At 37.3% G+C, this 27,079-nt stretch overlaps 2 protein-coding genes across 4 annotated transcripts; both read right to left on the bottom strand.

Annotated features, from left to right (window-relative positions):
• Nucleotides 1-3,575: 3,575 nt before the first annotated feature.
• Nucleotides 3,576-6,653, bottom strand: LOC137715548 (zinc finger CCCH domain-containing protein 46). 3 transcript variants are annotated; one of them, XM_088690997.1, is made up of 8 exons: nucleotides 5,768-6,653; nucleotides 5,282-5,464; nucleotides 5,024-5,203; nucleotides 4,827-4,921; nucleotides 4,468-4,737; nucleotides 4,110-4,206; nucleotides 3,793-4,013; nucleotides 3,576-3,650 (listed from the first exon to the last, which is right to left on the bottom strand). In XM_088690997.1, the coding sequence occupies exons 1-8, from the start codon at nucleotides 6,556-6,558 to the stop codon at nucleotides 3,628-3,630; spliced, it is 1,860 nt and encodes a 619-aa protein (XP_088547123.1). In that variant the 5' UTR covers nucleotides 6,559-6,653; the 3' UTR covers nucleotides 3,576-3,627. The 3 variants fall into 3 exon arrangements, with proteins under 3 accessions (XP_088547123.1, XP_088547121.1, XP_088547122.1); XM_088690995.1 differs by having other exon boundaries at nucleotides 3,576-3,626; XM_088690996.1 differs by lacking the exon at nucleotides 3,576-3,650 and having other exon boundaries at nucleotides 3,747-4,013.
• A 13,240-nt stretch (nucleotides 6,654-19,893) lies between these two features.
• Nucleotides 19,894-23,658, bottom strand: LOC137715557 (RNA-binding protein Y14-like). Its single transcript, XM_068454904.2, has 4 exons — nucleotides 23,276-23,658; nucleotides 22,137-22,273; nucleotides 20,383-20,531; nucleotides 19,894-20,268 (listed from the first exon to the last, which is right to left on the bottom strand). Exons 1-4 carry the CDS (start codon nucleotides 23,550-23,552, stop codon nucleotides 20,223-20,225), a joined length of 609 nt encoding a protein of 202 aa, XP_068311005.1. The 5' UTR covers nucleotides 23,553-23,658; the 3' UTR covers nucleotides 19,894-20,222.
• Nucleotides 23,659-27,079: the final 3,421 nt, after the last annotated feature.

The following is a 27,079-nucleotide window of genomic DNA, read 5'->3' as shown; positions in this document are numbered from 1 at the left end:
CCTGCTACAAATTCAAGTGGCAGTCAATTATGGAACTGTGTTACGTTCCGTTTACGCCCACGCATTCATATTGACGAGCATTATAATGTACTAAGATGCTATCATACATGTCATGACATTATGGTCAACAAAAGTCAATTCTCTCCCTTCTATGAGCATTTGGTCATTTCACACATTCAAAAGTATTTCTTTTAAATACCCTAAAGCATGTCACTTAAACGACATGGAAACATCACCAATCTCCTAATTAGGTTGATTTGGACACCACACTAGCCTAGCACAATATAAATCAAATTAATTAACACATCTAAATATATGCTAACAATGTTGAGTGAGGAGGGCAGCCATTTGAAAATTGTCAGAATGTGAGGGGCAAATGATGGAGACATCTTAACCACATTAGATTTAGAATTACATTAATGCAGTTATCCAACATGAATACCTTTTTGGTGGTCCTGCTGTGCTGTATCTCCACATGTTGGCCTAAACATCGGCAACGATTCCATCTTACAAATATGAACTTACTCGTACAAATTGGTCACTAATCCCCTTATGCTAAATACGTCCACGCATGGTACCACACTTCTTGCACTCAAGATCATAACGTTTGATTATCTCATTCTCTAATATCGTTTGTATAAATAAAACACTGATCCGTACCTAGAGAAAATTTTTAGACCGTATTTTTTTTTTCTTTTATTTTTTTTTTGTTATAATTTTGTTGTGAAACCCACAACATCCATATTGACTCTGTTTGGAGCACTATCGCACTGTCGTTTATAGGGAGGCAGTCCCCAAGAGTGGGACACAAATGCAAGACATACAACACTCACAAACAAAAATTTAAGCAAGAGCTCAAATCAAATCCACAATTTCAGGGGTAATTTTGAACTCACAAAATATTTTCAACATTAGAATTGAATTAAGTAACATTTTGTGTATTAAAAAAGAGCGTTGGACCATGGCACCTGGATGTCCGAAATGACCTAAATGCCCTCTATGTGTAATCATGTCAATTGCTTGAAGTGCACAAATTTTGTTGAACTTGGATTATCTCCCCTCGCCTTCCCTCCTTTTCAATCTAGACTGTTCAAAAGAGATATGATGACTTGAAATTGTCCCACATATTTAATGAGCTTAATTTTATTTTTTATTGCTTTTGTTCAACAATTCTTCCTCTTCTCCACTCATGTACACACCACCATTTACTTTCCTTCTTATACATGCCAGTCATAATTGGCTCCTCAAGTCGATCTTGATGTTGTAGCAGAAATTAACCGTTATCTTGAAGGTCTCAAAGATATTGGGGATGTCGGAGGGACATCTTGAATTGCATTGTCGTTCTCATTGATTTGTTCAACAACCCTCACATGCGTTATACAACAAAACTAGATGTGAGGGAGAGAAATAGGAAGACAGAGAATGCTCCCCCAATTTAATTTCAACATATGTCAACGAAGACACATTACCCCTTGAAGAAAATTTTCAATTTATCAACCCACAAAAAATGTATTATGTTTCAACGTATCTTGTGAATCGAAATTCTCGACTACTAAATATTGGTCATTGAAATGACAATAAATTCCAAAATATGAGATCTACAACAACGTACTGGAAATTTCTATCAAACCATGCCAAAACACGAGGACATCAAATCGAAAGCAACTTGCATAGAACGAGTTCAAAACCATCATAGTGTCTCCAAAAATACATTTTTATGTGAAGAAAACCTTACACATAACAATGTATCATTAAACCGTGACGTCACACAACAGTGAATGCTTTCTATTTTACTCTCTCCATCAAACCCTATAAGTCAAAAACAAAAATTGAGAAGCAAATGTTAAAATCAGAAAGGGGTCAGAGAAGGAAGGTCCAAAAAAGGCACTGAAACTGAAAGGGAAAGGAGTGCGTGGTGCCCAGATCGGCATGGATACCATTCAAAGGGCTTTCAGACGCCATGTGAGGGACTGACTCTGTGGCCCTTCCTTTATATATTAACCCTTGTTTAAAGCAAAAATTACAAAATAAGACAAAAGAAAGAGTCCTCCAAAAGCAACCCCCTTTACTCGCATGAATGGACAACTACCACTTTTCTTTCTTTTGTTATTATTTTTACCCCTCCTTTTTGTCATAATTTTCCAAATGCACATAAAGTTTTCTTTTCTTTTATGTTCAGACAGCCTAGCTCAGATTCTACCAACGTTAGTGGATCAAGTGATTCAAACCTTCAAAATTTTATTCAACAGTTAAAAATTATTATAACTTTTAAATGGTCAAAACAGGTAGACCGTTGGATGAAATTTCAAAAACCCGAATGACTTGATCCGGTAACCTTGATAGAAAAGATCCAAAATGATCCGAATATGATTTGATTACCTTGGTAGAAGAAATCCGGAGATACTCTCTTTTTCATATAATGTAATTCTAGATTAAGCCTCAAGATGGAGCCAGAGATGCTCAGCTTTTTACCCTCCCTCCACTGAGTCATCTCCTCTGCTGCTTTTTGCTTTTGAGGGCTCCATTTCAGTGCAATTGTTATGCTTCTGCTACACTTGCTCACTACTTTATTGGCTATCCCCAACGAATATTCTTTTCCCTTCTAATTTTTATGTTCTTTGTGTTCTTCTTACTTGAACGGTTATATTAAATTCACGTTAACATTTTATATTATTTTTTTAACAAAAGCATAAAGACAAAAATAAAAATATAAAAAAAAGTAGAAGAAAGAAAAGAAAATAGAAAATGAAAGAATCCTACTTCATCTACAACAATACCTCTCAATCTGATCCAGAGTTTTCGTCTCTCTAGCACAAAAAGGGGAGCCCCTTAAATCAAACATGTACGGTCTCATACTAATTCGTGACATTCTAATTTAATGATTTATCTTCATGCGGAAGAAAAAAACTTACATATAATTTTATATTTATTTACTTAGCCATAAACCGGTTACATATAAGTCTGAAGTGGTAAAATAAAAAGATAAGTAACCCTAAATTAAAATATCATATGAAAGTTGATATGTTACATTGTTACAGCTTGCTTGCTGTGGTCCAGCCAGCACATACCTATGGAGATAGGGCAGAGAGTACTGAAATAGACCCCACTAAAATAAATCAGTCCATCTGTTTTTTTATGTATACAATTAGGTATTATTATTCTAAATAGTATACATACATACATACATATATATATATATTAATGACAATAGTGATCTTGCTGAGATCTTGTCTGCAAGTTTGCTTTGATATAGGTATATGCTTTTGGCTATATAGCTAGACGATCTTTTTCTTCCTTTTGTAATCCTTCTCAATTGTTTCTGCAAATTAAGAAAGTATACAAAATGTAATTACTACCAAGAACGAGGGATTTTTTATGGTGCTCTGGAGTGTTCTTTACTCTGAATTTTAAACTGTTAAGTTATTAGTTCAAGATATAATGATCAAGATTCTTGTTCTAGAGTATATAGATATACTCCGAAGCACCATAAAATTTTCACATGAGTGATCACTTTGGCTCGAATTGTGTATAATAAGCTTATAAGAATCTTGCAAGAGATTGAAATGTATGCTTACCCTAGCAGTAGCAAGGTCATTTCTCCCCCAATGCTGCCCATGCTTGACTTTCTTAATTACATTCCAAAAGAAAACCTAAAATGTTAAAATTAATAATTTGTTTATTTTTTATTTTTTGGTCTTTATATGGATCATAGCAGTAGTAAAGCAAAGCATATGTGTATGTGTGTGTTTTTGTTTGTATTTTGTTATATGGGGAAAGAAGAAGTGACAGTACCTGGACATTTGGAAAGAACAGATTTTGGGGAATCTGCATTTGGGGTAGAAGTGGTGGGCAGTAAATTATCATTAATATTGTTAGAAGAAATGGTGGTGGTTCTGGTGAAGCTTTCAGTATTGACTTGTGCAGAAGCAGTAGTTGAGAAGACATTTATTTGGTCTCCAGCAGCTGATTTCTTTGGAGATGCAAATAGGCTATCAGGGAGAATGTGCTCCATACTGCTTTTCAAATAAAAAGAATGAATTAACATTGATTCGGACATTATATATTTATTCAGAAATTAATTTGAAGGTTAAATTTATTCTGATCAAAACCTTTCATGCAGGCTAAAATCATCGCCATTGTTATCTTCATTTTGATGATTAAAAGTTGGATTCATCTCCTGCTGCAGTTTTTCAGCTTCATCGTATTCTGCAAGAACATGCAATGTGAACAAAGCATAAATGAATTAAGCACCACTAATTGGTAATGGAAACCGATTTCAACACACCCATTTTCTCTTTCTGCACACAGCTTATTCCCGACCATTGAGTCCCATGTAATTTACTCAGTCCAATTATCAAAAATAAGCAGGGGTGTGCATGTGGATAAGAAGGGTGTGGAAATCACTTCCCTTGGTAATGCAACTATCTTTCTACATCAAGAACTCTAGAAACACATTGATTAGCAAACCTTGTGGGACTTCTTCATTATTGCCTCTAGGTGAAAAATTGAAGGATTGATTTTTGGATGCATGTGACAAAGTGGGTGAAGGAAATGGAGACCCTTCTGATAAACCATTGTAGTACTGATTCTGATGATGAAGATTGTTGGGTTTGATGCCTAGAAGTTGGAGGTTCATAAGTCTCCTTTCTTGGATTTCAATGGCTTGCTGCAACTTAGCCTGGTCCTCTAATTTCCTTCTCAAAAGCATGTCTTGTGTATTGTAAAACGTTCTTGATCCTACAAAGACATCAAAGAAAATAAGATTCATAGTGAATCCTCATTTTACATGAGCTGTTGTATACCATCAAAGGACCATGTTTTCTTACCAGGATTGAGATCATAATGCTCTCTCGAATCGATCGCGGACAGGCTTCTACACAGATGGTGGTCTTCCCTCTCAAACTGTTGGTGTTGTTGCTTCCTGGAATTGTCAATTCAAAGCAAAATTAACAATGTGGAAGGAGGAAGGCAAAAATTGTAAAAGCAAAAACAAAACCAGAAGACTCAAAAATGCACAACTTACTTGTCTGGGATTTTGCCCTTCTCCTTGTAAGGCTTCACAAGCACCCGAGAATCGCATACGAAATGAGGATTCCCTTTCGCCAAAATGATCTTCACAGTCTCGGAGTAGACGAATGTAACAAATCCAAACATCCTCTTTTGCTGGTATGGAATCCTCACATCTTGCACTGGTCCATAAATGCTTCAAAACCACACAAGTTCTCAGTTTTAAGTACTTCATCAGGTTGCTAGAAGGAGAAAAGAAAAACCATTTAATTACCTAAAATAATTAGAGACATCTTCTTCTCGAAATGTACTATCAGCTGGAAATGTCAAGTAGATCTGCCTTGAACTGTGATTGACATTTCCTCCCAAATTTAAAGTCGAAAAATCGTTTCGATCATGTTGGTATCTCCCAAACTTGTGAACTTCATCACCCATCATCAATGCAGATGCTGCTGACCTGAAAAAACACATGAAAAATCCAAACAAAATTCATTTAGAGGCAATAACTTTATGCAAAAGTTAAATTTAGTAAGAACCAAGCTTGAAGTACATTTTATTAGAGTGTGGTCAGTTTTTTTACTGAAAATTTGCAGCGGAAAGTATGGAAAGTTAAAGACGACTTGATCTGCTTTATTCGTAAAACTGAAGCGAAACACAAAGTAGATCGGAACATCATACCCCAAATGATTCCGGATAAACAACCAAAAACTGTAAATACATTTTACTACCACTTTAGTTAATATTACAAGTATATATATACCTTGGAGAGTCATTTTGTTGTTGCATAAGAAAATCCATGCACTTGTTGTATGGGAAAGAGGAAGCATCACCACCGCGGCCAGCCATGAAGTGTGACACTGCAGCCAGTTTCTGCTGCTGAGCAGCGGCATTGGATCTGATTATCTCCTGGCACTGTCCAATCACATTGGCATTGCCTGGAGAAAAAACATTAACTGAGCTGCCGCCGTGGAGAAAACGGCAGGTGCTGCCGTTTTTACAGAACCCTCTTGAATAATACAAACATGGTTTCCATCCACCCCCAGAATTCAAATCTTCAGATCCATAAAACAAGTCATCAGTTTTTGGATCACTGAGAAAAGAAAGATTGCTCTGAAACTGGTATTTGTCAACAACTTCGCTACTAGAAGCACAGAGAGAAGTAGGGTTAGTGTTTTTGGTAAGAATACTGGCATAAGACGGAGAAGAAGCAGCAGAGGGGCTCACGGAATTGGAGAGGCTCCAAAGGTTTGAGGAAGAAGAGGAGGAGGAGGAGGAGGAGAGGGACAAAGGGGTAGGCCTAGAGATGGGGGTGAAAGTAGCAGAAGTAGTGGTATAAGTAGTAGTAGGTTTGTCGGAGGGAAGAAGGGAGAGTTGGGTTTTGGCGTTGAGGATGAGATTGTGCAGGAGAGTTTCTGGTCCAAATGCCAAGCGTATCATCTCCTTGTCGCCATGGTCTTGCAGCAGAAGGCACCCCATGATTTTTGAGGCATTTTCTGGATCCAAGCTTTGGATCCTTGAGAAAACAATCTTGGTAGCTTCATAAGAATCCATGGAGAAAAACAACACAAACAACTTGAATGTGTTTTCTATAGAGAGAGATTGAAGGGGGGGGCGAGAGAGAGAGAGAGAGAGAGAGAGAGCAGTGGATCAGTGGAGTGAAGCTGGCCCTTTTGTTTTTATATATACACATATACGTATATGTACATACAATAGTAAAAAGAAGGGGAGCAATAATGGGGTGGATGATTATTTTAGTATAATGATTGTTATTGGGTATACAAAAAGGGAAAAGGGATTTTATCCGGATCCATTCTATTTAATCATTTTTATCAAATAATTCGGATTCTAAAAATTTGATCAAACGATTAAAAACACTCATTTTAAAAATTATAATAATTTTAACTATTCAATCAAATTTCAAAAACTTGAATTATTTAATAAGAATGATTAGATAAAAGGATCCGTCCCTTTCCGACAAAAGGAGAGGCAAATGTATGAGTGAGTAGGTGAAGCTTTATTTAAGGACTAGATTAAGCTGTGATGGTTTCAACTTGAAGATGATTTGGTGGAACAAAAAAGAAAAGAGAAAGTATCAATTCAATTCAAGGGTGCCTTGATGACAGCACAAAAACCCTGCACAAGCTGCAGCCTTGGGAGAGTAAACTAGCTCTCACAGTCTCACTCACTCACTTGCTCGTTACTTTCTCCGTCCTTCATTCTCTCTCTCTCTCTCTCTCTCTCTTTCTTGAACATAGTAGTTTCAAGGTTTTGTTGTCTTTACACAAAGAGACAAAACTAGACAAAGTGGGAGAACTGAAAATTGCCCCTCGTGGCAAAAAAATAGAAATTAAATCCTTGTGTTCAGATCCATTAGGTCGCGTTTGGTACGCGGGACAGGACGGAACAGAGTGGGACGAGGCGTTCCGTCCCGTGTTTGGTGCGCCTAAAATGAGTGGAACGCGCTGTTCCACGGAACAGATTTTGGATGATTTTTTGTTCCACACCCCCACCCTGGAACGGGTTGTTCCACGTCTGTGGGACAAAAATTTCCAATATTTTTAGACAAAAATGCCCCTGGTCTTTTTCAAAATTTACAACTTCAAAATCAGTTAACAAACCCTAAAAACAAAATCTCTTCTTCTCAGCCGTTTCTCTTCACCTCTGCATCCATTTCCCCTTCGCAACCTTCCTGCTCATCTTCTACTGTGCAGCCTCGCAACCTTCCTCCTCGTCCCCTTCGCAACCTTCCTCCTCGTCCTCTTCCGTGTAGCAGCTCTGCGAACTTGGTGGTCCTCAGGTATCTCTCTCTCTCTCTCTCTCTCTCTCTCCTCTGTATTTTTGGGTAACTTGAATGTTTGAATTGGTGATCACAAAATCAAGATTTGTTTGTCAGTTACAGTATTAATAAGTGCCTGATTTCATTTGTAAACTATTTCTGTTTACAATAAATATGGATTGGTAATTATTGGATTTATGGATTCGTAGTTTATTTCCCAGCTGAATTAGATAATTTTGGTTTTGATTATTTATGTTGGTTGGTTTGCTTTAAGAAAATTGTTTTATTATTTAATTAGTAGTCGATTCTAATTTGGAGAAAATCTTGTGATAGGGTTATTTGGATGATACAATGAAAGTTGAGGTGATTTTAGGTTCTGGGTTTCTCTCAGATTTTAATATTTTTATGGGTTTGTGATTTGAATGGAGGATTTGCATTCTGGGTTTAGCTAAGATCAACAGAGAAGGAAAGGGGAGTTTATTAATTCAAATGTCGAATTGTCGGTTTTGAATGAAAAGGAAAAGGACAGGGTAAAGAATTAGTGTTGAGTGGGATCTTAACAACCCAGTAAAAAATATTACAAACAGGCATCTAGGGATTGACTATGCTTGGTTTTTTGTTCTGTCCTGTTTCTAATGACTTGGCCACTGACAATCATTTAGCAGTCAATGCATCTTTTTATTTCATTTTCTCCAGCAACCAAGAGAAGGGTATCGAGTAGTAGAGCAGTAGAGCAGGCTTTTATTAGCTGGCCTCTTTGCTATGGATTTTGGGTTGATTTTGGTTCGTTTATTAGTAGTAAAGCAGGCTTTCTGCTATTATACATCTGCTTAGAGCAGTTGGTTGTTTGCTTTGAAGAATATTGATTCACTAAAACACCTAATTTGGTATATATCTCCCATTCAATTTGATTTGATGGAAATCTGATGCACAGAAAAGTACGAGGAAAGAAGCAGTGAAGAATATAATCACTAACTTTTTCAGTTTATGTTTATATTTTTACTCTTATCTCTGTTGGTTACTTAGTTAACTTTAACAGTATATAATTATCAATCTTGGTAATTTTGTCTTTTTGTGAAAGAACAGAGATTAGGCATTGTTCTTGATTTATAAAAACGTCCATAATGGAAAAGGGTATTGTTGGTTGAGTTTTAGTTTCGATGGCTGAAGTCTCATTTAGTATATTTACTGTTTAATCCATTAAATTTATAGATTTTGGAAATGTAATTTTATTTCTTATATTGCTTGATTTAGAGGAAATTTAAGGTTCTTTGGCATTCTGGAGTAATTCAATTTCTGAATAAAGCTGTTATTATGAATTTAGAAGGATGACATAAAGCTGGCTTATGTGGTTAAATATAATTTCATGACGTTTTAGTGCTAGGTTTAGATCAAATGTTTGGATTAGGCCTAATGAAGGGACCAATTCAGTGTTCAAGAGCTTGTAGATATAACAGAATTCGTAGAAATGTACTCTCATCTTTGAAAAAAGATAGACGTGACCAATTTTTCTCTATAGGAGGATGACATAGGTATAGGGATGTCAAGATTTGGACTCTTTTCTTGTAAGGACAAAACACTCATATGCTCTATCTATGAACCACTGATATGATCTTAATAAATATTGATTTGTAAACTGTGAAAGTTCGAGTTAGGTTTTTCTTTTTGTAACAACCAACAAACATCTGAAAACTGCCCAGTTAAGGTCCTCTTTTGTGTGGGGTGAGTTTATTAGGGAATAGGATTTTCTTTCCTCTCTCTCAAGCCCTACTCTTGATTTTCGGAGTTTCTGTTTTACGTTTTTTTAATGGTTTATTGATAAAATATAAGGATTTGCCTTTGCAAAGAAACTGTCGGTGCATTTGAAATATAGTGAAAAGATTAGGTTGTGAAAGAGAAGACTACTAGGGAAGTACAGGAGTTATGATGCTGATTAGTCCTCAAAACAAGTGAAACCATTATTGCTGTTGTGCAAAAATATAAACTGTGTGAGTGCAGTTGTTTTAAAATTATTTGTGTGTGGTTTTTTATAGTTTTTCTTTTTTCCAGTTTGGATTAAAATGGATTTTGAATTTTTGAGAAGAAATTAAAAGGGTCGTTGGAATTTTGGAAACCTTTGTGTTTTTGGTGAACACGCAAACAATCTTGAAAATTTGTGTTAGAAGACTAATGTTTGTATATAAAAATTGCAGCCATGTGGTAAAGAACAATGGTTCATTCTAAATGTCAATGGACTAATCCATGTGTTGACTGTGTTGAAGGGCACAAATTTTTTTGACATGTTTGGGTTTGATCTCATGTGGATTATTGGAAAAACAAAATGGTATTGCTCTGACAGATTGTTGGTCGCTTACAGGTCTGAAGACTAATATTACGAATCGTGATTCTAAATCAGCCCAAGATCGTTATTTATCTGTGAGTTTTGCATGTTTATCAGCTTATATGGTTTGGATCTTTTTTTTTTTTGTTGGATCGTTATTGTGCGTGTCTGATGCATTTTGTTTTCCAGATTCGGGAAACTGTCCCTTTCAGATTTTTGGAATTTCGATTCTGATTCTTGGAACTCTTTGTGCTAAAGGTATATAAATGTATTATTTGTTTTCTTTGCAGCTAAATTTTACTTTTTTTTTGGTTTTGTTTTGGTGATTTGGGACCTTTTTTGTGCATGTTTGGGTTGTTAATTGGTAATGCATGTTTTCTTGCTGATTTTTGTGCTAGCAAGTTTATTTAAATCCACAGCTGCTTTTATCATTATTACCAAGTCCAAGTATCTAAAATGAATTTAGCGTATGTTGATACTCCACTCATTCATGTGTTTTTTTGCATGTGAAGGTATGGATGAATATGAGACTCAATTCTTTGTTCTTTTGAACGTTTGGATTATAATGGCACAAGTCTTTACTATGAATGCACAATTGTTGAGGTATAGACAACAACAAAGGAGACAACGGGAAATAGCTAGTTTAGAGCAGAGGACATTTGTTAGACTTCATGTTAGGAGAGAGGAAATAAATCGTATCACGCGATTGAGTGATACTAACTGTTTGTGGGAGCTACGAATGGATAGGAATGCATTTGCAGTTTTATGTGATTTACTACAAACTCGTGGTGGATTGGTAGATGATGGTCATGTTACAATAGAGGAGCAAGTAGCTACTTTTGTTAACATATTAGCCCACCACAATAAAAATAGGCCAATGCAAGTTAGATTTTTTAGGTCTGGTGAAACTATTAGTCCATATGTCCGTAGAGTATTGCGTGCATTACTCAGTTTGCAAGATGTGTTGTTTGCAAAACCAACCCCTATCCCAGAGGATTGCACGGAATCGAGATGGAAATGCTTTAAGGTAATAATCATATTAAAATCATTAATAACATAATTATTTGTAATTGCTAATTAATATAAGTTTTTCTTTTGTCTAGGGTTGCTTAGGAGCGCTAGATGGAACATACATAGGGGTCACTGTGCCTGATGTCGATAGACCAAGATATAGAACAAGGAAGGGTCATATAGCAACTAATGTGTTAGGCGTATGCACACACGACCTCAAATTCGTATATGTGTTATCCGGTTGGGAGGGATCAGCTACTGATTCGAGAGTTCTTGATGACGCTGTTACTAGAGCTAATGGCCTCAAGGTCCCAACTGGTAAGATAGACAAGCACCTAGTATTTTTCCTTACCTTTGTTGGCCAACAACTAAAATTTATTATCAACTAATATAGGTACATATTATTTGGTTGATTCCGGATATACGAATGGTGAGGGTTTTCTGGCACCGTATAGAGGCACTAGATACCATTTGCAAGAGTGGGAAAACAATTCACGTGCACCTAGGAATCATGAAGAATATTTTAATATGAAACACTTACGTGCTAGGAATGTCATTGAGAGATGTTTTGGCCTCCTCAAACGACGTTGGGCTATCTTACGAAGTCATTCCCACTATCCAATCAAGATTCAGGGACGAATGATCACCGCATGTAGTTTACTTCATAATTTTATCAGAATGTATATGGCAGTTGATCCTGAAGAAAATGCAAGGCTTGCATTTGATGAATTACCTATAGGGGAAGATTTACCAGAAGTATTAGCCTACATTGAAACCGTTGAGTCAAGCCAAATATGGACTCAATGGAGGGATGATCTTGCAAGAGAAATATATGATGAGTGGAGAGGAAGGAGGGCTTGAAAATTGGTTAACATGGTAGTTGTTGTAATTGTCTTTTAGATGTGGACTCAATGTAGTTGTTGTAATTGGCTTGAAAATTCGTAACATCAAGACTATTGAGATGTTTGTTATTGTAATATGGTAATTGGGAGTTATCTAGATGTTATGGCTTATTTGATATGTCTATTTGTGTTACTAAATTTTAATAAATTTTAAAATTAGGGTGTAGTCATTGTCATTTGATTTGCCTTATTTGATTTGGTAATTGATTAGTACAACTAATATAAATTTAGTCATTGTCATTATATCTATGTTTATTTGTGTTACTTGTGTAATATATGGCTTATTTGATAGATTATATGGCCACCTCACGTAATTGGATTGATCATGAGGAGGATGTACTACTTACCATCCTCGAGGAGATGGTTGCTGATGGTGTTAGGTGTGAGACCGGCAGTTTTAAGGCTGGTACTTTTGTAACGGTTGCCTCCAAGATGAGGGAACAGATTCCTGGCATTAATATAGAGCCGAAGCATATACAAAACAAATTGAAGCGTTTGAAAGAAAAGTATTCATCTGCATATGACATGATGAATACATCTGGATTTGGTTGGGATGATGAGAAAAAATGTGTTGTTGTGGATAGTGACGAAATACTACAGGAGTGGGTGAAGGTAAATTTTTTTTTTTCTTATTCTTTAACAATTAGTTGCTTTGAAAGTCTTAACCTTGATTTCTTTGGGTTCTTATTGTAGAAACATCCCAATGCATCTTGCAAACCAAATAAGCCATTCCCGTTGTATCCACGGCTATGTACGGTGTTTGGGAGAGACTGAGCCACGGGTAGCATTGCTGAATCAGCGGCAGATGCAATTGAAAATATGGGTTTGGAAAGTGAGGATTGTGAGACTTCTGAGATACCTCCACTTTCACCTACCCCATCTCCTTCTGTTGCTACATCTAGTGCTTCTCAACCTGTTAGGAAGAGGAAGAGGAGCAGGAATGATGGTGATGCAAATATTGTATCTGTTATCAGTGAAGGTTGTAATAAAGCTGTTATTGAAATGAAGAAATTAGTATTTGTGGTTTTAGTATGGGGAACTTTATCAACTTCTAAGTGTTTTCATTATTACTTTAGCAAGACATTATTTGTTTTTTAAGTCAGGACGAATGTTTGATTTCGGAAATTTCATGTTTAAGTTATGCATATTTCATTTTCTTTGTTTAAGTTCTAAATGTTTAAACCCTAAAATGTTTACGTTATGCATGATCATTAAACTTATATATTTTTCAACATTTGTCATGTGCTCTTATGTGGTTTGCCTTGTTCCTGCAATGGGGAATATTTAGAGGGGTGTCCTTCTAAACAAGGCCAATTCTAATGTTTGTAGAACCTAAACTCCCTAAACAACAACCCACAATTGAAAGGACCAAAATTAGGGACTAAAAATTGAATTGGGGTGTGGGTTTTGCAATTTGCACAATAAAATTTGATGGGTTTGTGGTGAAAATTCGAATGGAGGTGTAGAAAACAGGAAAAATTACAAATTTTAAAGGGGTTTGCATGTGAAACACAATATATACCTATTAAAATTTGGACCAAGAAAAACAAATAATGGATAATAGTGTTCAAATTTGAACAACTTAAAAAAAAAAAAAAAAAAAAAAAAAAGAGTCATGTCCCGTTCCGCCTATAAAATTGTACCAAACAACAGCGGAACATGGGTATTTTAGTCATTTTAATCTTTTGGTTCCGTTCCGTCCATGTGCTACCAAACGCAGGACGGAACAACCGTCTTGTTCCGTCCTGCGCGTACTAAACATAACACAGAACATCTGTTCCGTCCCGTTCCGTCCCGTCCCGTCCCGTCCCGTCCCGTCCCGTCCTGTCCCGTCTGCGTACCAAACGCTACCTTAGGAATCAAATTCAAAATTAAAAGTTCCGATAATTCTTTTGTTAATAGGTTGCACATGAGCCTCACATGTGAGTTAAACATGCCATTTCCTTGTACCTTTCAATTTTGTACTGAGAACAAACAAAGAAAGAACTGAAACCTTCTCCACCGTCATGCATCATCCCCAAGTTTTCCCAATCAAGATCGACGTACCCCGCAATCACAGCCAATTGTAGCTGGTTGATCCAACCAAGGAGACCAATCTTTTAAGATGCATCATGTCAAACCAATTATCAGTCGTATTTTTCGTTTTGCTGGTCCAACCAAGGAGACCAAACTTTTAAGATCCACCATATCAAACCAATTATCAGTCGTATTTTTCATTTTGCAGGCATTGCTTACTTTGGATTGGGATTGTTCATAAGAGGTCAGCCTAGTCGATTTCAGGTGGTAGAGAGAGTGTGTAAGATAAAACATATTTTTAGAAGTTGTGTTCTTCATTCATTCAACTAATGTATATATAGTTACAAATACAAAGGGTTCAAACAAGATTACAACTCTTTTGAATACTATTTGATATGTATATCCGCAAATGACAAATATTTGAATTTAAGCTATAAAAAAGTCATAGACCCGATTTGGAAACAAGAGTGGAAAAGTAGTGACACGCCCCAATTCCGATGTCTGAAGGACAACGGGATGGCCATGTGTTGGCCGACACCCGAGGGTGACACAAACCATTTCATGAATGTATATGCCGAGAACATGTGAAACATGCATATAAATTTCGCGCGTAACTACACAATGTAATATTCAAATACAAACCTTACAAAATGATATAATAATATTCAACTGCCAAGTTAATAATAGTGATAATGCATGACATGTTCAGAGCATACTACTAATTTAGAATACAAACGAAAGGTACAATAGAAGGTGCTATTACAAGAGATGTCCAACGCGGAGAGGAAGACACGAGTTCACTAATATGGGAATGCCTCGTAAGTCGAATCATATGCCTCGTTCTTAGGTCTTTAGGGGGCGCAAAACAAAACATGAGCGGACCAAGTTTATATATATAGTAATACTAAAACAGTTATTCATCAACGTACTAACCCTCAGTTTATGAAAACTCATATAGCATAATAAGTAATAGGTTTTCCGAAAACCCTAGCATGCTATAAAACCTTCATAAAACGTAACTCATATATAGTGTGCTTAGTAGTGGTATCACAATCGCCCGAAAGGCATATATAAATCTTCAGCCCGTAGGCACTACATCGTCCGCCCGAAAGCATACATAAATCTTTCTCTCGTAGGCACTACATTGCCTGCCCGAAGGCAATATATAAATCTTCCGCCTGTAGGCACTACATCGCCCGTCCGAAGGCAATATATCATTCACCCAAAGGCACACATGTATGAATATCCACTAAGCAAGCACATAAAATCATGAACATAATGTTTCCAAAATATATCACATCAGAGCTCAATAGCTCAAACATCATATCATAAATCATATTCATAAATATTTGAGTAACGTAAATTCGATAAAGCATGATATTTCATAAAGTGTAAATCCAATTTACTCGTAAACGTCGTAGTCATAAAATCATGCTTTTCATGTATGCATTTCTAGTAATAAAATCATGCATTTTGGAAGGGGTCCACTCATAGATACATAGTCATCGAAGAGCCGTTCGAACTAGGATGGACGGAAACGCCATTAACAAATGCACCTAAGCACATAAAGGGACAAATTAATAAAATTATACTAAAATGATTAAATTTGGAAAAATGGAGGTTGTAAAAGGATTTAGGACGAAGAAAAACCTAAAGGGAACCTCGGGTACCGTCTCGCGCTGCCATAAGGTGGCGGCTCGGAAGGCCACGAGCCACGGCATGTGTCGCCACACGTCGAGTTGAGTCGCTGAACAAATCGTCAGCGTCGCCGTCCATAGCGGCGGAGCATAGTACCTTCGACGAAGGCGCGTGTGCTCCACGTGCCAGCCATGGCAAACACCCAAGTGCGCCTACGTGCTAACCTAGAAACTGGGAATCGGTCGGGTCGAGTCATATCCGAGTCAGATCTAGGTTTTGGGTTTTCTTGGTTGGGCCAGTTTCTAGGCTTGGTTTAGTGGGCCAAAGTTTTGGGTTGGGCCAAAAAATATGGTCCAAGGGTTTGGGTCGGGTAGAAAGGTTGGACTGGGATTTAGGTCGGGTCGACCCGGTTTCAGGTCGTGGGTCAGCCGGAAACTAGGTAGATCTTCTAGAGCTTCGTTCGAGCTTATTTCTTCACCATTTTCAACATACAAGCTATGAAAATTAAGCTTTGGATCAGAGGAAGAAGTTCGTACCACTTTGGAGATATGTTGTGGCTGGAGTTAGTAAAAAAATCGTTTAGAATGCACGGGTTCTCGTCGGAATTTGGGGAAAGCTCACTCCGAGCTATTTATGCGTTTAACAAATATGTACAACTTAAAACAAGCTTCGATCTAACCTTAAAACACACCCCAAAGGTTTCAAGGGACTTATCCACGTCAGAAAAGCCACAAAACACGTTGGGGTTTGTCGAGGGAGGTGTGAACAGTGACTCTATCACTGTTGGGGTTCCACGGCTTGGCACGGGGGTTTCAAGGTCTCCGCATCCAGTTGGTGAGGGTTGTGGATGTTGTTGTTGAACTCTAGAAGGAAGAGGAGAAGTTGCAGAGAAGAGAGAGCTCGAGGGAGAACTTAAGGGAAAGAGAGAAAGTGAGGGGGAGAGAGAGAAAGGGATAAGGAAATCAGAAAAAGGGGAAGGAATCCGGATAAAGACAGGGATAAGGGGACAAGAATCCCTATGTGGGTCCTACGGTTTGCAATTTAAGATTGCATAATACGAAACACAAAATATCCGAAAAATGTTCGACATTTCGAACGTAAAATCTTCGTTACAAATCCAATTTCAAATCCGTTCGCGCCTATGCATTCGTGGCGATGAGTACGATAAGAATAAATTATTAAAATTAAAACTACATGTTTCGACGAGGTGGTCAGCCAAAGTCAACTCAAGGGTAATTCGGTAATCTAATAAATCCAACGATATGAAAATACAACAAATTAATGATGGGGTTTCACAAGTAGAGAGAAGAAAGATAGAGAGATCATGTGGAAGATGAGGAGGTGAAGATGATATACAGGCAACCGGAGTTTCTATCGCTGCCTAACCATAACCCTAACTCAGGCTAAAACTAAAAGGATGATGAAATGACAATTGTAGCCTCACATGTGAGGGTCACGTGCAACCTATTAATAGAAGAATTAACATAACTTTCAATTTTGGGCTTGAACCTAACAGATCTCATAAGAAAGGTTTAATTCCTTTATTTTTTATTTTTTTTATTTTTTATTTTAACTTAAGAGCAGTCTTCAGAATATCCTTGTTGAGGCCTAAAAATTTCACACGCAAGCCTAATGAAGCCTCAAAGCCTAATCGCTATATGAGCCACAATTAGAGAACTAGGGGAAAATGGGAGAAAGGACTTAGCCACAATTAGAGATTCCTTAGGAACCTTAGAAAGGAATCATTTAACTAGAAATATAGATAGAAGCCATTAGAATGGGCTAGAACATCGTAACAGAAAACCTCAAAATCTAGAAAGCAACACCCCTGCAACCTCAACGCTTTTTCCATAGCTTTTCCTCTGAGTATTCTATCCATCAGAAACCTTGTTACCACCCTAGGAAACCCAGATTATCCAACCTAAAATACCATATAACCATGCAAACTCTCTCTCTTTCATGCTAAACTGATAAACTTCTAGCTTCCACACCATACCTCACTTGAGCAAGCCATTATTTGCTTAATCATGCTAATCTTCGAGTCATTGATCTAACGGGGATATTTCCTAAGATGAGCTAACTTTTTTGAGATATTCCAGGACTTGGTATGAAACCGAACGAAGGGAGACGAGAGAAAGTTCTCAAAGGCGACGTCCACCTTGACTTAAAAGTCCCCCAACAATCCTATTATCACGAGGACTATTAATCTGATTTGGCCAAATATATGTGTACAAAGAGAGTTAAGGTATAAAGACAATTGAAATAGGATATGAGTCATAACAAAAATACTACTATATAATACAATTCTAAATATCATGAAAGAAAACTCGATTAGTGCTTCCATTTCAATTGGTGCATAGATCTCACGCATGTCCACTTGTTGAGCAGGTTGTAAAACAGTCTACTCGAGCCTTCCTTAAAAAGTGCATCTAACAATTGATATTCGATCTTCACAAAAGGAAACATAATAATCTCAGCTTCTAAATTCTCCTTAGTAAGTGCATAAGACTTGTTAAGGATCATATAATGGCTCATGTAGCGTAATTTTTACTTAGAGTTGTATTAGATGGGCATTAAAACCATATTTTTCATTGGTGATCTACAAGAGAACATTTACATTATATAGTTTACTTGGTGACTTAACAAGCGTCACTATAGTGGTATCTCAAATTTGATTAGGTAGTAACCTGATTCGATTTTGAAGAAAATTAGGTAGATTAGTGTTTTTTCTTTAATACTTTTTTTCGAATTTTATAATTAATGGGAAGAGGAAGGGTTCGAGACTCTTATAATAATTCTGGAAAAGAGGAAATTTCGAACCCGAGACGCATGAGTAAAAACTCAACACTCTATCACTAAAATATTGGACCACAAGCAAGTAGATTTGTGTACTTACTTAAAGCTCAGAGTTGAGCCAAGACCATACTTATCTTGACCTTTTGTTGTATGTTAGGATTATTTCAATTAAACCAAAGTGTGCATAATAATGGGGTTGCTGGCAAAAAGTTAAAGAGGTATCTGCGAAGAACAAAAATTGCATGCTTGACTCACCTGCTTATATTTTCTCTACTCATTTGGGAATAGACTTTGGGAGGTAATATCATTTTTAAAACTCAAACTCAATTAATAGTACATTGCTTCTGCTTAAACTCATTTAAGGATCATACTCCACTATGGAAACCATTAGAAAGAAAGATTATGCTCATTATGTTCACTATCAAGTGATGAGAAATGTAAATACAAGAAAATAATCCAAGGATGCATGTTATCTAATTTTTGGATGTAGTTAGAAAATAAAGGATTTGACTACAATACTTTCATGTATTCAATACAATCACTATTTTATTGATCAGATGCTTGTATTAAATACTTATGTTCACATAAATTATATATGCTCGTCGGATGATAATTGTATTGAATACATAAAAATATTGTAACCAACTTATTTGAAAACATTCTAGTGTCATTTCATATTAGAGCGAACAAGTCATTTATTTATTTATTTATTTGAAAAAAATAGATGTATTCAACAAAATGTAGAGTGTCACTAAAAGAAGTATGAGCTGAAAGCCCACATCTTCAACATAGGGCTATGGCCCTGCTTCTGTTCACAACTGCACATGAGAGACAAAAGCCTCTACTAAGTAAAGGGTTTTCGCGGTGGTCGAGATTTCGGCCATGGTGGTCGAGATGAGGGATACGCCGCCGCCTTCACTTCCATGACTCTCTGACCGACTCCTCCCAGAATTTCTTCAATACATTTGTCGCCGCCGCCACAAGCCTTTCGAATCCATCCTTCAGGGAAGTTCAGTAGGTCCAGACAGATTTCTCTCGCTATATAACCAAAACAAAGATCGCCAATACAAAGCGTATAAAGCGTCGAAACTAGTTCAATGCTTCAACCCATGACCCTCAAGTAGCTGCTCCTTATTGCAGCAACGACGAGGTTTGATTCCACCCGACATGACGGGCGTTATCATACATTCATCATTGCATCTAATATGCAATGAGCCTCGTATTTTAATGTTGCAAAACAAAAGACTCAAAGCAAAACAGACAATAGACTAAAACCCTGAAACAACAAAAGCCTAGGGTCCATTTCCTGCGTTACAAGCACTAGCCAGCCTCTCCACACACGCGAGAGGCCTTTTTTTATCTCATGACAGGATGACACTTTGATACAATGTTCTGCCACTATACAACTGAGGGATAAAACAAACAAGAAACATAAAACTTGATACATAAATGAAGGTTAAACTACATTTAAAGTTACAAAATTCATGGTCTTAGCAAGCAGCTTCAAAGTCACATAAAAAGTAAATCACACTTAAGGAAACATCCACATGTTAACAAAAACAAATCACTGAACCGCAAAATCATCACTTGAAACCACAGTAAGGAAAAAAGTGGGGGCTCCCGCGCATAATTAGAGATGAATCCATAAAACCAGTGAATTGCACACACCACCTCAAAGCTCTAATAACTCGAGGATAAAACATCCTACCCCCTGTTGGAAATCGGACCCCCTCATGAGGTAAATGTGCACACCACATTAGTATCTCCTCCTAGGACTCCTTGAGCGACGTTCTCTTAGCGGTCTGCATAAATTAAAAATGTTAACACATGATGTTTAAAGAAACATGTGCCTTAAGCATTATTATAAAGTCCCTATACTGTACGAAAATTTCACAAGATTTGGTGTAAATTAAAACCTTGAGTTCTTCCTGGATCCATCAAGGAAGGATCCATTGCTGAAGGCCCAATCAACAGTTAAAACTTGTGTAAGTAACGGTTCTCCGTTCATTTTGTCTATCGCAGTTTTTGCCTCTTTAAAACTCTCATATTCAATCAGCGCATATCCCTGATACAAAAAATAATAATAATTCACATTAAGTCACCAAAGAACTATTATTTAATTTCTGACTAAGAAACCGGTCAAAACACTGTCCGAAAGCCTTCTAATCATCCACATTGTCATATGAATTTAACGGTGCATCACCAAAATAAAAGCATGAAATAAGCCCATTAGAATGTCAATAGCATTCTTCCCATCCTATATTATTGTATGAATACAGAACTACTTATTTTTCTGAAAATAGAACAACAAAAACTGCACTTCCTAAAGAAATTTAGACTCGAGCAATATATGGATTTGACTGTTCAAAAGCTTATTGCGAGATGCAAATATACTGTGGCTCAAGAAAGATGACTGCTTAACATTTTGATACAAAATCATATTCTTTGCTTTTACTGGAACAATATTATCACAGATGTACATATGCATTTAACATACTAGCGAGCAGTTTCAGCATTTTAAAATTTCCATTCCACAATAGATTGTTTTTATTATTGGGTCCATAGGATGTAAGAACTCCCAGTTTAGTTGCTTACCAAAATAACAGAAGGTCCATTATACGTAACAGATTTTTATTCAAACTTTTTAAGTTCGTAAGGCAAAAACCAACACCCCCACCCCCCCTACTTCAACTCTATACCATCAGAGCACCTGATTAATGTAACAAAAGGTTCTGATCTCACAGGTAAATAAAACCCCCGTTTTAGGATTTGGAGCCTTTAGGTTTCCAGTTTAAATAAATGAAAAAGAATTAGCAAGGTAATACAGGGAATACAAGGTTTCTAGTATCCATTATAGAGCTTAAAAAGATTATGTAGTCTAGACTTGGGTCAAAATAGTGGCCAATATACCACATAAAGAAGGTGGGAACAGGATATGAGGATAGATCCGTCCATCCTCTTACCATAAAAGCATTAAGACTTTATAAGGCAAAAGCAATGCTTAATCAAGCTTCGTAATTGATCTAATTAGATGAGGTGGCTTATAGAGTATGCTCTAGGAACCATGTAACATCGATAAAATGAATTGGCAGAGAGAGACCCAGAATGTGGGCTACTTTTATGACAAGAAAAGGCAAGTTTCTGACTTCCTCTTTACCCAATTCTTATTTGAAAAGAGCATGACCGCTTCTGAATTCCCATTTTAAACAGTCAGAATAGGTCATAAGCCTTTTGGCCTTCACTTCTTAGAGTTAAACCACCACCCTGACATGTTGAGCTCCCCTTGTTCTTGTACAATCTTTTTTGTGTGTGTTTTTTTGTGGGTGGGTGGGGTGGGGTGGGGTGGGGTGGGGGAGGGGGGGGGGGGGTGTGGTGGGTGTGGTTGGTTCTATTTCCAATCTTGTAATTATAAGGATTGATAATCCAACAGCTCAATTCAAAAGCTCCATGGTCTTATGCAGATTCAGTCGGTTCTGTGAATTTTCAAAAACTTATTTCCATCCTTGACTAGAAAAGATTTAAGAATTTCACCCACAACTTTTTTTTTTTTATGTTCTGGTATTCTCCATATTCTATAACTGATTAATTACTTATTACCAATGTTTTTCAATAATTTTAAACAAATGCATATCCAAATTTCATGGTATAGATAATGAAAGTACTATCATACCTTCACAAACCCGGTGCGGCGATCAAGATTTAAATGCAAATTTTTTATCTCCCCATACTCACCAAATGCATCTTGTAGGTGGTCCTCTTGGGCCTCTTCATGGACCCCAGTGACCAGAATAATCCATCCCTCAACAGCTGTAGACATTTACAAAATGAAAGAAAGAAACTGTCGGCGGATGCAAAGGTCAACTATATGTAAGTAAGATTAATTCCTCTATGGCTACAAAAATATAGAAAATTCTATGATAGTTTAATGAAAAGGTTCTGTGTAAACCACAGAAGAATTTAATTCTTGACTGACCAAAATCAAAACAATTGGAATTTATTCTAAATAATTCAACTATTGAGGTCTTAGCATTACTGAAAGAAGTCTAACAAGCAATGGAAGGCAAGAATGGGCCAAATTAATATAATTGCCTTCATAGTTGAGATAAAGAATGAATTCATGACTTGGTACACATTCAAGCAGCTTCTTGCAGTAGGTAGAATTACGGGCCACCAACCCAATATCAATGAGATAACATATTACCCTTCGAGAATGAGCTTCCCATATTCTTAGTAGCTCCAAATAAATCCAGAAATTAAAGTCATAACCCACCTTTCCTACACATCACATCTTATGCATTTGCAGTGTTCCTTTCTAGTCATACCCACAGATGTTATACTCAGTCCCAAATTTTAAAGCATTTAAACACATTTTGACTGCCATTATGCTCCAAATTTCAACTTGCTGCCACAACACACACAACACACAGAAATATACCTAATTACCCCCAATAAATCCGGACAAACAAAAACGAAGAATGCTACAAACCCAGCTACCAATCCAATCTAAAACCTGTTTCCATCAGACAAAACTCCAAGAATCCTAAAACCCTAGCTACCAGAAAATTCTAAAAATTGAAACTTTCCCAAAACATACAATCCAAGCTACCAATCAATCAGGAATCTCTTTCCATCAGGTAAAACCCCATGAATTCTAAAATAATAGCTACCAATCAATTCTAAAATTGAAACTTTTCCCAGTACCAAAATGCAACAAAAACAAAATATACATATATATATATATATATATAGAGAGAGAGAGAGAGAGAGAGAGAGAGAGAGAGAAGATGGGTGGAGGGAGAGGGGATTTACATCGTTGGGGTTCAAGGCCGTTGGAGGAGTTGAGAGAGTCGAAGTGGGATGCAGTGAGGCGGCTGTTACGGTCGGCATTGAGATCTTCACGGAATCCGCGACCTTTGGTCTTCTTAGGGGCGGCAGACGCCGCTCCGACGCCGGTGATTGCGGACTTGAGCTTGGGGAGTGGTGCCCTGGGGGAGGCGGAGGGCTCGGCGTCGACGGCTCCGTCCTCGTCCATGAGGTCATCATCTTCGGGCTCGAAGTCCACCGTTTCTACATCTCCGCTCGCCATAGCTGATGCGCTAGCAGCTCTGGAGGGTTCTAGTTTAGACGAGGAAGCGAAAGGGCACAAGGGTTTGGGAATTGGGACGACTGGGATTTATGGGTTTTGCATTGGGCTTTTTGGGAGACGATTGTCGTTATTATTATTATTTTTTTTAACAAACATATCACTTCCTTAACCTCACAATGAGTTAATAATAATATGGTTCAAATTCACCTTTGATGAAAATTGAACCTAAGATCTCTCACTTATAACCGAAGAGAAAAATCACTAAATCGTAATACTAAGTGGTTGATTGTCATATTGAACGAGAAATTTTTCAGTATAATCGATACACAGAATGATATACCACGTGTCACTATATAAATTGTGAGATATGTGTATTAAAAAGTTAATAACTTGAAAAACCACTAAACCGTAATACTAAGTGGCTGATTGTCATATTGAACAAGAGATTTTTCAGTATAACCGATACACATAATGATTTTTCAGTATAACCTATACAAATTATGAGATATGTGTGTTAAAAAGTTAATAACTTAAAAAATAAAATTTCTCACTACTTCTATAAAACACGTGGTATAAACCCATGTTCTCGTCATAATGAAATTTTTTTCATATTGAACAAATTTTGGTTTTGATGATTGGACTAGTACGATATTCATATCAAACAAGAATTGAAACCAAATCGAACAAATTAAAAAAATTGAACTGAACCAAAATCATTTGATTCGATTTCAGTTTCAGTGGTTCGACAATCGAACTAAATTGTATGTATATTAATGTTATTTATTTATTATGTTGAATATGTTAGTATTTGTTTGGTATCCTACTTGAGTTCAACTTTTTTAAAGTTTTAGGCTTTGAAGTCTTGATTCGTATGACTCTTTTTAAAAATTGGATTCAAAACTAACTTAAAAACATAAGTTATTTATGAAAAAACTCTAAAAACTCATTTTTAGAGTTTTTATGTTCTCTCATCAACATCTTTTTTTGCCCTATCGCCTAACCCTCTCTTTTTTTCTCTCCCAACCCTCCCTTTTTTCTCTCCCCACATCACATTTTGTCTTCTCTCTCTCTCCTCAGCCTTTGTCTCATCACCCTCTCTTTCTTGTCTCATCACCCTCTCTTTCTTCTCACTCCTCACCTTCTCACTGCAATTTTCTACTCTCACCCTCACTTCCTCGCCCTCTCCTTATCTTTCTCTCTCCTTGCCAACTATTTCCTCTCTCCTCTTTCCTAATTCTCTCTCTCCTCCAATTTCCGCTCAAGGAAGTTTGAATTCAAACCAAAAAATTCATTTTTGAAAACTCAACCAAACAGATTTTTGAAATTTTGAGATTTAAAAGAAAACTGTTTTTAAGTGATGTTATTTGAAAATTATTTTTAGAAACAATCAAAGTTTTTTGGTAGGATACCAAACGGGCCTTATTTTTTAAACCCAATTTCAAGCCCAATTTCTAAACCCAAATACGTTAAAAGCTAAAATTCAAGTCCATTTTAAAAAAGGGTCTTCTTACTACAAACCCTTGCATATTCTTTTCTCCCTCCTTTCTTATTTTCTTTCCAAGCCGCATCCTCTCTCCCTCGTCTTTCTTCTTTCTTTTCTCCTTTTCTTTGTCCCCAACAGACCTATCTTGGTTATGTTTGGGTTAATATTTGAACCTTGGGCTGCAAGTATGTGGAAGCCCAAAGATGCCGATTAAAAGAAGACTTGCCCGAAGCCTAGCATAACGCCCAAAGACAAATTGGCATCTTCCCATTAATGCATAGGTCATGTGCCTATGATTTAAATGTCAAGTGATGGTGACTAACTCACAATCAGCCAAACAACATTTTTAAGTGGCAATACAAGTAAAAAGTTGATGACTCACTGCCCTCTAAGTGCTTTTGAGTAAGAGCAAAGTCACTGCAGTCGAGCTAATCTACCTATAAAAGGAGGAAGAGGCTCTAGAGACAAGGACACTTAACCAATCAAACAAGCAAACATACAAACTCTATTCTCAAGCCAGATTTGCATCTAAAAGTTGTAATCAGCCTAGATCTCAGTCCTTTTTAGGACCATTCCCTACAAAAGCCATCTTTTGTCTAGTTTAAAGCTTTGCTATTACCCCTAGTGGCGTAGTATCGATTCCCTTGTGTAAACTTGTTTACCATCCATCCCTTTTTAGCGAATAAACCTTGTAAACTTAAAAGAGAAGTGATTGCAAGAAGTTCAACCTTGCCCGACAAGGTGAAATCTTGCTCAAAGCTCTTTGTTTGTTTTATAAGTTAATAGATCTACTGCTTAATATCTTTTCCGGCATGTATTCAAGTAATTTCCATCAGTTTTCCCATTATAAGAGTTCCATTTGCATCCAGATCTGGTTAGTTTAATGGACATGCTATCATTAAAATCAATCAAGAACCATGTAAATGACTTAAGGAGATATGAACTCCCTCAATTCGAACATACAAGACCATGAACTAGAAGTCCTTGTTCGCAAGGCAAGAAAAAGAACTTAATGTGGACTTAACCCATCCACAACAATCATTTGATAACAATAAGTCCAAGTAACTTCGGGTGCAAGTAATCGAGTAAACACAATCTTGTTCTACATCTGCTATACCGAGATAATAGTGGCACAGCTAGCTCTTGGTTAGTTTTGATTGTAAGTCTCAACGCCTACACCTAAGGCCTTACAAAGACACATTTCAAAACTAACTTTATCCTTTTCTTGCAGCACATCAGCAGGAAAGAGTCCGACTACACATCTACAGTGCCAATCCCTTGGGGAGCTGTGCTGAGAGCCGAGCAGCCATCTCCGAAGAAATCTTCATCGAACATAGTTTTGGCACGCCCGATGGGATTACATTAGTCTTGTATGCCAATAAGAAGAAGGAATGAGAAAACCTTCAGGTGGAACACAGAGTACAGGTTACCTGTCACATCCTGACCCGGGTGGGACCACTTCCCGAGCCCGCTCCACCACCGTAGCACGATATTGTCCGCTTTGGGCTTACCATTCCCTCACGGTTTTGTTTTTGGGAACTCACGAGCAACTTCCCAGTGGGTCACCCATCATGGGATTGCTCTAGCCCCCTTCTCGCTTAACTTCGGAGTTCTTACGGAACCCGAAGCCAGTGAGCTCCTAAAAGGCCTCGTGCTAGAGATGGGAATATACATTTAAGGATCACTCCCCTGGGCGATGTGGGATGTCACAATCCACCCCACTTAGGGGCCCGACGTCCTCGTCGACACATTTCCGGCCAGGGATTGGCTCTGATACCAAATTGTCACATCCCGGCCCGGGCGAATCACTTCATGGGCCCGCTCCACCATCATAGCACGATATTGTCCGCTTTGGGCTTACCATTCCCTCACGGTTTTGTTTTTGGGAACTCATGAGCAACTTCCCAGTGGGTCACCCATCATGGGATTGTTTTAGCCTATTTCTCGCTTAACTTCGGAGTTCCTACAGAACCCAAAGCCAGTGAGCTCCCAAAAGGCCTCGTGCTAGGTAGGGATGGGAATATACATATAAGGATCACTCCCC

The sequence above is a fragment of the Pyrus communis genome, chromosome 3, assembly GCF_041283825.1.
Source record: "Pyrus communis isolate YQ-2024b chromosome 3, ASM4128382v1, whole genome shotgun sequence".
NCBI lineage: Eukaryota > Viridiplantae > Streptophyta > Magnoliopsida > Rosales > Rosaceae > Pyrus > Pyrus communis.
Note: the sequence above shows the minus strand (reverse complement) of the source record. Positions and strands in the feature narration are given on the sequence as shown.